Genomic DNA, 12,257 nt, shown 5'->3' on the forward strand with positions numbered 1-12,257 from the left:
GTGTATAAGGAACGTGCCAGGTAGGGGTCGAACCTACGACTGAGCTACAGCGCTTTGTTATTAAATTTGATTTTATCAAATATTGGAATGTACAAATCATATGTTTTTGTGATTTTTATTCATGTAATTTTATTTCAAATAAGAAGATAAATAAGATAATAGTTTAATTTTTTACCAAAATTATATATCCAAAAGATATGAAGATATATGGGACAAGGTGGGTGTGACTTCGATGGAGGACAAGATGCAGGAAACGAGACTAAGATAGTTTGGACATGTAAAGAGGAGATCCACGAATGCCTTAATGCGGAGGTGTGAGAAGTTGATTATGGATGGTTTTCGGAGGGCTAGACTCTAGAGGTTGATCAGAAAAGTATTGAGTAAAGGTGATTAAACATGACATCATATAATTTCATCTTACCCAGGACATGATCGCAGATAGGGGGTTGTGATGGCCACAAATTAAGGTAAAAGGTTAGTAGGTATATATATAGTAGAGTATTATCTCGTTTATCCTTCCGTACTAGTAGTCATTGCATTGAAGGGGAGCTTTGGAATAACTGGTAAAGTTGTTGTCATGTGACCAGAAGGTCACAGGTTCAAGCCTTGGAAACAGCCTCTGACAGAAATGCAAGGTAAGGCTACGTACATTAGACCTTTGTGGTCGGGCCCTTCCCTGGACCCTGTGCATAGCGGGACCTTTAGTGCACCGGACTGCCCTTTACTAATAATCGTAGCATTACTCATGTAGTTTCTTGTCCTTAAATTTCTATTAATATTTGTTATTTCTTGTACTTCTATTATCGTATTATTTATTGTAACTACTGCTCAAAATGATTTGTCATTCTTTTTGTAGTATTTTATTATGACTTCTCACATTCGTTTCTTTTTTTCGTACTACTTTGGATTGATCTTCTTTGAGCTAAGGATCTATCTGAAACAACTTTTTTATTCCAAGTCGGGAGTAATATCTGCATAATCTATACACTTTTAGACCCCATAAAATGAAATTACATTGAATATATTGTTGTTGTGGTGATGGTTTGGATCATTTTTAACAAAATGGCTTGTGCTTCATACCACTAGTTCCCGAGCTTCTGTTGTCGGTGTTGATATTAAGCCACTATTCATGCATGCAATTCACCTACACTAACAAATTTTTTGCTTCTCAAGTGGTGGATCGCATACAATATTGAATCCTTTACAGCTTCCTTAGTGATTCCAAGAAGACACTCCAATTCCATCAAATTTTAGCTAGTCTACCCATAATTTCAATAAGAAGAAAATAATCATATCTTCACTTGATCCACATCTCGTGCCCGGGAGAGAAGGGCACGAGATGTGGATCAAGTGAAGTGCATTAAAGACGAACACGGAAAAGTGTTGGTAGAGGAGACCCTTATCAAACAAAGATGGCAGTCATACTTTCATAAACTTTTGAATGACAAAGGGGACAGAGAAATTGTGTTGGGAGATCTGGAACATACAGAAAGTAGTCACGATATTGGAGGTTGTATGAGTATTACGGGCGATGAGGTTAAAGAGGTCGTTCGTAGGATGCGCTGGGGAAGAGCGACCGGACCTGACGAGATCCCTGGAGAATTTTGGAAGAGTGCGGGCTCGGTAGGTTTGGAATGGCTGACTAGGTTATTTAATGTCATCTTTACGACGGCAACGATGCCCATAGAATGGAGGTCGAGCATCATGATCCCTCTATACAAAAACAAGGGGGATAGCCACAGTTGCGACAACTATAGAGGTATCAAGCTTCTAAGCCATACTATGAAAGTGTGGGAAAGAGTGGTGGAGATGAGGGTGAGGAGAGGCGTGTCTATTTCAGAGAATCAGTTTGGATTTATGTCGGGACGCTCAACTACAGAAGCCATCCATCTTATGAGGAGACTAATGGAGCAATATAGGGAGAGGAAGAGAGACTTGCATATGGTATTCATCGACTTAGAAAAGGCCTACGATAAAGTCCCACGAGAGATACTATGGAGATGTTTGGAGGCTAAAGGTGTACCTGTAGCGTACATAAGGGTGATCAAGGACATGTACGAGGGTGCCAAAACCAGGGTAAGGACAGTAGGAGGGGATTCAGAACACTTTCCAGTTGTGATGGGGTTGCATCAAGGATCAGCTCTTAGTCCGTTTCTATTTGCCTTAGTGATGGATGTATTGACGCGATAAATTCAAGGTGAGGTGCCATGGTGTATGCTTTTTGCGGACGACATAGTCCTCATTGATGAGACTCATAGCGGAGTTAACGCTAGGCTGGAAGATTGGAGACGCACCTTGGAGTCTAAAGGGTTTAAGTTGAGTAGGACCAAGACAGAGTACCTAAAGTGTCAGTTCAGTGAGACTCCTCAAGAGGTTGGCGCGGAAGTTAGGCTCGGGGACCAAGCCATCCAAAAGAGAAGTAGTTTTAAGTACCTTGGTTCTATCATGCAAGGCAGTGGGGAGATCGACGAGGATGTCACACATCGTATTGGGGCAGGATGGATGAAATGGAGGCTCGCCTCTGGTGTGTTATGTGACAAGAAGGTGCCACCACGACTTAAGGGCAAGTTCTACAAAGTGTTGGTTAGACCAGCTATGTTATATGGGGCGGAGTGTTGGCCAGTTAAGGTCTCACACGTGCAAAAGATGAAAGTTGCCGAGATGAGAATGTTGAGATGGATGTGTGGGCATACCAGGAGCGACAGAATTAGAAATGAGGCTATTCGAGACAAGGTAGGAGTGGCCCCGGTGGAAGACAAGATGCGTGAAACGCGACTGAGATGGTTTGGGCATGTGAAGAGGAGAGTCCCAGAGGCACCAGTGCGGAGATGTGAGAGGTTGGCCATGGATGGTTTCAGAAGAGGTAGGGGTAGACCGAAGAAATATTGGGGAGAGGTGATCAGACAGGACATGGCGCATTTACGACTTACCGAGGACATGACCTTAAATAGGAGGGTGTGGAGGACACATATCAGGGTAGAAGGCTAGTACATAGGCGTATTAACGCACTATGATTTCTTGTACTCTGATTTATGTTATTTATGTTATGTATGTTATGTTATCTTATGTTATTTATGGTATTTATGCTATTATTTGACGATATCTACTGTTTTTTGGTGCTTTGATTATACTATTGTTTGGAACTCTTCCGTTATCTACTTTCCTACTTTTAATATTCTTGTCTGACCTTTTTTTCTTATGCTTCTATTGAGCCGAGGGTCTTTCGGAAACAGCCGTCCTACATTGGTAGGAGTCAGGTCTACGTACACTTTACCCTCCCCAGACCCCACGATGTGGGATTTCACTGGGTTGTTGTTGTTGTAATTTATTACTCCATTATTTTAAAATTACTTATATATAAAAATAATTTACTAATAACTGTACAAAAACTACAACTCTATTTGACTTCATTTAATTTAATTTTGAACATAAAAAAAAAGAGATAAACCCCAAATATCAGAACCTAAAACCCCCCAACAAAGCCCTTTTCCTCTGCCATTAGCCTCAGCAAGCATGGCCACCATCACCGCCAGGTCCCTCCTCCGCTCCGCCACTACCTCCGGCCGAACATCCGCCGTCAGACTTGCCTCCGGCTCCAAGACGAAGGTCTCCCCCTCCCCTTTTCGTATCCCTCCACAGAAACCACTCACCGCTCGCATTTTCAGGTCAATTTGCCAGAACCCTTTTTTTAATGCATTTTCAGCAATAATTTCAGTATTTACCCTTAATTTCTTACATATCATATTGATCCCTATTGATAATATGCACACATATATATATATATGAAAAATTAATATTTTGTTTTACCAATTTTGCGATTATTTATATTGATACAGGTAGAGTTTTTCTTTCTATTTTGTAGGTCACCTGTTGAATTGAGCTGTGTAAGAGTTGAAACAATGTTTCCATATCATACTGCTACGGCCTCAGCATTGCTGAATTCGATGCTATCTGCCACTCCTCGAAGCTATGGTTGGACTCTTGAAGGTAAATTTACTTCTTTTTGAAAGAATTATTGTGTGGAGCCATTGCCATAATTAGTGCACGATTTATGCGTATAAAATGTTCATCAATGTCCTTACTATGAAGAATTTACATTTGCTCTAAGTTTCTAAAACATTGTGCTATGTAAACTTTTACTTGTTTGGGTATTAAGCTTATATTTAGCTTTGTTTCTCTTCTCTGCTTCTGTACTTTAGCCTTTGAGTGGACTGCAAGGGCCGCGTTTAGGAGTATGAAATGTTTGCATTTGTTTGAGCATTGAGTGGTTGATGAACCCCATGTCGGTATTCCCTCGCATAAAAGTACAAAGGTAAATGCTTCGAGAAGAAAAGATTTTAGGACAAATACATAGACAGAAAACTAAAGTTGTCATCACTTTTCATTTAGACATCTCACCCGATGTTGTTTTCTATTAGACACTTCAAATCTTAATCAATTTGTACCGAATCCCTCATGCTTATAGGTTCAGTTGACAGAAAGAGTGATATGTTCATCACCGAGATATCAACATATGTTGACATGTTGTTGAGCCTTAGAATATGCAATTGGTGTATTTGTTGCGTCTGCCTTATTGTAGATTGATGCATCAATATGTATTTCTTGCAGATTTGTGAATCATGCAGCTGATATTGATTGTTGATGAGTTAATTCCATAATAAGCCTCAGGAAAACTAAATCAGATTGTATCTCAGACCAAAAGTTGCTTAGCATATAGACTTTTCCTTTCCAATACTTGTTGTTAAGATGTAAGCGATGCTCTAATACTTGGTATTTAATCAGATTGCAATGATGATGTATGATGAATGTCAAAAGAGTTCGAGTGAAGTTTATGTCCAAGTGGTCTAAGAGAATAATATTAGAGTACTGAATGAGAACATGTCCTTGACTTGACGCCAGTGCCTTTTATCACATTTTGTCACAATCGTAGTTTTAGATAAAGCAATATATTACATATTTTAGTTTCCTGGAATTGTTCTGGATACTTCTAATTATGTCCCTTATGATATGTATTTAGTCACTTCTAAAAAGATTGTTGTGTCTTTATTTCTTGTATCCATTTAAGTTCTTTTAATCCATAGAATTGTAGACACATTGAGTGGCATTGAGATGAAAGATAATCCCCTAAAAGCACAATTTTTTTCTCCTGTCCCAATTATTTTCTCTTTTTGCTGGGGAGGGAGGGGTGCGGATTTTATTTGGTATTCTCTTAAACTTGTATGCTTGTTCTGTTGTTGGACAACCGAAGTTAAAAAGAGAAGTTCTTGTACAAGTTGAAGTGCTGGTATATCAACTTACAGAGACCATAAAGAGAGGGCCAAAATAACATAAGATTTCAACTTCTGCCGAGTACTATAGTTCTGAGTTTGAACCTCCATTAGTAAACTGTGAACCTGATGAAATGGGAACAATTCCAACATAGGGAACAATATCATCCTCGAACTACATATTTATGCACTCTCAGATTGACTGCAGACTTTGCTTGATGCATTTGTTGTGATTTTTCTGTACTTGTCTGATTAGATTGATCGCAAAGTAATTCTTCCTGTAGATTTTGTGAATCATGTGGCTACATGATTGTTAAGGAATTAATTCCGTAAATAAACCCAAGTATCAGTGAATTGGTTAATCTAGGGACTGAAACTTATCATGTATCATTTGGCCTTTCTCATTGTAGTTCGTGCTGATTAAATCATGCTTAGATTCATTCTAATACTTGGTATTCAATCAGATTGCAACGATGATTTATGATGAATGTCAGAAGGTTCAAGCAAAGTTTCACCATGCAGTCTACGAACTAAGAGAATATCTGAACGTAGGGTACAGTAGGTGCTCCAAAGAAGAAACATATGTTTTTTTCCCTGTAACTGTCATTTGATTTTTGTTTTAAATGACTACTTTTGTGATTTGTTAGATGCTGAACCCCCTTCACTGAATTCTGGATATCCTACTTGAGAGTTATTTTATTACTCCCAAGTATTTACTTGTTGAATGACTTCTTAGCTCATTGTGCTTGTAGACTTGAACCACTCCATTAACTCAACCAAAGATAGGTTGTTTTCTTCATTGACAACAAAATTTGCAGACTCGGCATCTTCAATGAGGATTTAATCGACAGGTAGCCTCGTAGACCCTCTTAAACATGTAGTGTTGCGATAAATGATAGTGGTTCTGGCTTCCATCAAGTCAACTTCATTTTAAGTTGAAAGATGTCACCACAATCCAATGTGTACTGTATTACTCAACCCTAACATACAACGACAACGACAACATACTCTGAGTAGTCCCACAAGTAAGGTTTGAGGAAGGCAATGTGTATGTAGCCTTACCCCTACCTTGTGCTAGCAACCCTTACCCTTAGGCCTTGGCTCAATTATGTATTGCATCTCTGTTTATGTTGCTTAAACAATATCACCAAAAAATATACAGCCAAAGTAACAAGAAATGTACCCTTCGGGGTGGCCCAGTTGTTTGGGCTTGGGACTTCCATGTTGGAGGTCTCAAGTTCGAAACCCCTTGCAAGCAAAAGCAAGAGGTTTGCCTTCTGGGTCGAGCTCATCGCACCGGACTTGCCTAGTATGGCTTACCTCTCCTGTATAATTTGTAAGCTATTGCATAAAAGTAGGAATTTTACCCTGTGCACCCCCAAAGAATAGGGCTGTGGGTTTCTTTGTCATCAAAAACAAGTAACAAGAAATGTCTTTGGATGATATAGTATATATGCAAAGATTTTGTCACAATAAGACATTTACAAAAGTCTACACCTATTGGATTTTTTTCTTCCCACATAAAACATACATTGATTATACTTCATACAAGTATTATTGTATACAGAATAGATAATGGAAGGTGTGAATAACTAAATCTTGCATATTTAATCTCTACATAAATAACTAATCAATTGGTTACCGGTTGGTAGTTCCTCATCGTGCATTGACTGACTCCTCATGGGGTTGAAATGCATAATTAAAATTCACATTACTAATATTTAGATAATTAATTTTGACATTATTAATACCTAATAATTTAATTCATATATTACTATTACTAATGCTTGCATAACTTTACTCAACAACCAATCGACCCCCTGAACAGTAATTGTCGTGTATGCTTAAGAAAGAAATTAAGTGAATATGTCAAATTAATAAACATAATTCTACCCATAAATAGCATTTAGTTGATTATATTTTCTGTATACCTACAAAATAATCTAAGCAAGAACTACATGTTAATTTTTAGAATTAGAGAGGGGATTGATGTGTAATACTGTTTGAAAAGTTGGTGCAAACTAGAAAATAAAATCTTTTTTTTTTCAAAACTTAACACCTTGTATTATTGCATCAACAAATCATATAGTTTAAAAGCATCATTAGCATCTTGTATGATCCAACCTGGAAAAAACTTTCAGTTATTCTAATGTGTGATAATATTTGTCTTTGAGCAAAATGCAATCTATCAACTCATGTGCGTGGTTTATTTGGTTTATCACCTTGTTTCTAAGTAATTTTCAATAACCAAACTGATTACGATCAATAACCTATAAATTAATAATCGATAAGCCAATATTTTAATGGTTCTATAACAGTTTAGCATATCTACAAATTGGTAATCGATAAGTCAAATCGATAAACTTCAAAACCAAATCAAACCGATTGATACACAGCCCTGATGAGATAGAGAGATTGTTCGAGATAGACAGTTGGCACAAAGCTTGAAAGTTTTTATTTTTTAGATCAGAAATTTTTAAAAAAAAAAAATTGGACTTTTTTGGACCATTTTTTGGGGCCTATTTTTTAGACTTTTTGGCTTATTTTTTGAAAAAATTACCAAATTACACACCTTATATTCCTATATTTTCAATTATTTTCTATAATTTGTAAAAATTTCAAAAATCCCTCTTTTGATACATAAGAATGATGTTGATACATCGCGATTTGATACATAAGTCTTTTTCATGATACGTCGTTAGTTGATACAAACCAAACACAAAATGTATCAGTAAAACTTAAGTTTTACTGCTATTTTTATTGTGTTGATGATATATTAGATGTTATAAGCTGATTCATAGGTTTTATTGTTATTACAATGTTTGATTTGTATCAACTAGTGATGTATCATGAAAAGGACTTATGTATCAAATCGCGATATATCAGCGTCATTCGTATGTATCAGAAATCTGGAAAAAAGAGGGAATTTGGGTAATTATCAAAAAAAATCAGGGTAAATTGTAATTGGCTTTTTCACTATGGGATTTAAGTAAAATACTATTTTTTTAGAACTTTTTTGCTCATTTTTTGGACGCCTTTTTAAACTATTTTTTGGCCTGTTTTTTTTTGGGGGAATCTTTTTGCCTATTTTTTGAATGTATTTTAAACTTTTTTTTGGTTATTATTTTGAAAGTTTTTAAATTATTTTTTTTGTTTATAAAGTCTATTTTAATTGAAAAAAGATTTTTTATGTAGAAATTTAATCATAATAAGAAAAATATTCTCCATTTAATTTTTGTTATATTTATTATAGTCAATATTTAATATCATTTAATAATGGTATAATAGTCGAAGAAAATATTAAAAATACGATTTTGTTTAAAGCTTAGTTTTTTAATAAAGGGCAAAAGTTCAAACAACATATTTAAGGACTTCATGCTTTTAAACATAAATTGTTAAATATTTGTCGAAGATTAAAAATATTAACTTTTGACAAATTTTAAAGATAAATTATTTAGTACATATTTAAGGAACTATATTGAGCTTACTCTCAAAATGAATCAAAATTATTCAATGCACATAGTAAATCGCATTAACAAATGCGTTTTATGAGTCAACATATCTGGGTGAAATTTGTAAGTTGAGTGGAATTTATTTACTACTAATTTGTTGTCCCATCATTTTGGATAATATTTTTTCTTTCTCCCCCTTCATTTATAAGTCTTTAATTTAACATATTTTAATATGATTTATAAATATTTTAAATTATTCATTATTGTAATTTATATAGTATTTTTTATGTAATTTTTAAATAATATATGTTACGCCCGCTGTCTCAATTTATGTGGCACTGATAAAATTTCTAGAGTCAATCAAATTGTTCATATTTTGTTAATTATTGTGATTTATACTGCTTTTTACGTTATTTTTAAATAATATATGTTACTTACTCTATCCCAATTTATGCGACACTCACGAAATTTCGAAAGTCAGTCGAATTTTTATATGTTTTTTAAATATTTTAAATTATTAATTATTGTGATTTATAGTACTTTTTATAGAGTTTTTAAATAACATATGTTACTTCCTCTTTCCCAGTTTATGTGGCAGCAACAGAATTATGAGAATCAATCAAACTTTTTATATGTCTTTTAAATATTTTAAGTTGTTAATTATTTTAATTTATAGTGCTTTTTACGAAATGTTATTTATTTTCTCAATTTATGTACTGCTTTTCTTATTAATTGACATGTTTCCTCACTATCATATTTTTTTTTTCATAACTATTTTAATTTGTTGTACTTGAATGATGAGGTTTTTTTTTAAACAACCTCTCTACCTTCACGAGGTAATTAAGATAAAGTTTATATTCACTCTATCATCTTCCGACTTTGCTTGTGGGGTTATACTGAAAATGTTATTGTGTTTATTTCTTATCTTCTAATTATTCCTTATTTTCTAATTAGACCGACTAAAAAGAAAAATATCAAGGACAAGGGAGTAATTAGTTAAAATAATGTTTGATTAGGTGTAAAATGCATATGGAAAAAAATAGGAAGAATATATAGGGCGGCTTTCCATAATAGGTTAGTCAAGCATTTTTCTTGTTAAGATTATTTTATTTTTACTAGTAATATTTAAAAGTCTTTTATAACAATCATTATGTGTTGAATTGGTCAGATAAATATTTTCCAGCAGAATCTCAATAACTTTTTATTACTATTATTATATTCATCCACGTTCTAGTACCAGATTTCCCCTCAAATTTCCTATTTTTATTTTCATGTACTTTCACTATTTAAGGATAATATTAAATAATAAGCATGTTGGGATCAAAACAATGACGTCTCCAAAGTAAGGGCAACAACAACGACGACAACAACATACTTAAATAAAAAAGGTAAGGTGTAGGCAGATTTCACTATTAATTCAAAGAGATAGGAGATATTTTTTTCGAAAGATCCTCAATTCAAGTTGATCAAATGCAAATAAAAGAAGAGTAAGATACAATGAAGAAGGCATAACTGTTAATAAGAAAGACAGTGCAAATCTACAAACAAAAAAAATATATTAGCAACAACAAAATAGTGTGATAATCAAAATACAATACACACAACATCCTAAAATAAGGGCAAACACTACTAAAATTGTCCGAAAAAACGAGGGTCAAAATCAATTAATAGAATGAGTATATTGGTCCGACAAGCAGCAGCAGCGGATTTTGGTTCCTCGAATTCAACAAAATTGAGGGACAATCGATCATGTCGGTCGATTTTTCAGAAATATACATAATAAAAAAAGTTGTTATGTGAAATGGAATCGAGGTAATTTTCTATAACTTTGAACAATTCTATCATTCGATCACAGACTCTTTGATAAAATATTTTTATTATTTTTATTTATACTTTTCAATTACAATTTTACACTTCAAAAACCAATTAAGTCCTTGAGTTTTGTAAAATTAAAAATAAAATTAAAAAAAGAGGAAGAATTGTAACGTAAGCTTAGCCTTTTAAAAAACTTTATAGTAAAAGCCACTCTAATATTATTTTTTATCAATTTGTTTTTCTTTGGACAATGTTTCCTACTTTTGCTGACCCATCAATTTCAATGCCCTTTTTTTCTCATCAATCCGTGTTAATTATTCTCTAAGCTTTGTAACTTTGCTCACTCTAAAAAAATATTCTCCTCTCAAAAGGTAAAGTTCTTTTAACCCAGTAAATTTGATCCAAGATAATTACTCCTATTATTTTAGAAAATTAAAAGGACAATAATTATCGCTTTTAAAATTTCTCTTACTCTAATAAAACTCATCACATACTCCTTTTTTCTTTTTTAATTATCATGATTTTCTTTTTAGAGTCTAACGATAAAAATTTTGATTAACATTTTATGATATATTTTTTCATCATATTTATATGAAAAAAATTGCAATTTATAGTACTTTTCGTATAGTTTTTGAATATCTAATTTTTTAAAAAATATATAAATTAATATAATCTAACTTAACTTTAAAAATGAGTCAAATTGACTCTCGAAAGCACAACATAACAACTAAAAAGAAACAAAGAGAATATTTTTTAAGATGTCTCAACAATCATTACTCGTGTCAAAGAAAAAATCAAATTAATAAATAACTTTTAAAGTTTTACAAAATTACTTGACTATATTGACTTGATATATTCCTTAAGAAATTTTAATTAAAGGTGTATTTTATTAATAATATTTTGAAACTTTAAATTTGATTAAGGGGTAAGATTTGCGTACATCATACTCTATTCAAATTTTATTTATGGAATTACACTGGATTGTTATTATTGTATTTTACTTTTAACATTAATTATTTATACGCTAAATTATTTTTGAAGACCTAAGACGATATATCAATTAGTTACATGAATATTATGGTAAAAGATAAAATAAACAAGTAAAATTGAACAGAGACTATATTACTTTATTTTAATGAAACAAATGGGGACCAATTTGAATGAGGTCATTCTACTTTTGCTGACTTCAAATAGCTTCCTCTAATATCCATTCTTCTAATTATTCGAAAAATATCAAAGAATGACAACTATTCTTTCGAATAACATTTATAGCAAGTAATTGATTTTTTAACATTTAAAGTGTCTTTTTAAAAAGTTTGTGGTCCTTCCCAATTGCTAATTGACAATTGCACTGGAATTTAAATCAGTGTGTTAGGCCAAAAAAATAATAATTAAATCAGTGTGATTATCATATATCTTTATCATTAAAGAATTGTCATAATTTTGATGACTGTTATTAGCCTTATGTAGCCAAGTATCTATACAATTATTACTCACCTTTTTGTATTACTATTCATATTACTAAAAATATGTTTTAAATTACTTGTTAAATTATAAAATTAAAATAAAATTAATCTTTTTATTTTTTTTTAAAAAAACTATAAATATTATAAATTTTCAAAAGAAAATTTCTTCATTATTAATTTTAATATTGAATTATGATAGTAAGACACATATATAGATAGATAGACTCTCTACCTCCTTGCTCCCTTTTTGAATATCT

The 12,257-nt window shown here is 32.8% G+C and overlaps 1 protein-coding gene across 4 annotated transcripts; it reads left to right on the forward strand.

The window, feature by feature from the left end:
* Nucleotides 1–3,425: 3,425 nt before the first annotated feature.
* LOC129876461 (protein NUCLEAR FUSION DEFECTIVE 6, mitochondrial-like) lies at nt 3,426–6,007 on the forward strand. Of its 4 annotated transcripts, XR_008763378.1 has the most exons (4): nt 3,426–3,665; nt 3,863–3,987; nt 4,609–4,685; nt 4,783–4,972. XR_008763378.1 is itself a non-coding variant. In XM_055951908.1 (3 exons), exons 1-3 carry the CDS (start codon nt 3,514–3,516, stop codon nt 5,749–5,751), a joined length of 297 nt encoding a protein of 98 aa, XP_055807883.1. In that variant the 5' UTR covers nt 3,426–3,513; the 3' UTR covers nt 5,752–6,007. The 4 variants fall into 4 exon arrangements, 3 of the variants coding, with proteins under 3 accessions (XP_055807883.1, XP_055807885.1, XP_055807886.1); XM_055951908.1 differs by lacking the exons at nt 4,609–4,685; nt 4,783–4,972 and adding an exon at nt 5,732–6,007; XM_055951910.1 differs by lacking the exon at nt 4,609–4,685.
* The last annotated feature ends 6,250 nt before the right edge of the window (nt 6,008–12,257 follow it).

Source organism: Solanum dulcamara, chromosome 12, assembly GCF_947179165.1.
Source record: "Solanum dulcamara chromosome 12, daSolDulc1.2, whole genome shotgun sequence".
Classification (NCBI taxonomy): Eukaryota; Viridiplantae; Streptophyta; class Magnoliopsida; order Solanales; family Solanaceae; genus Solanum; species Solanum dulcamara.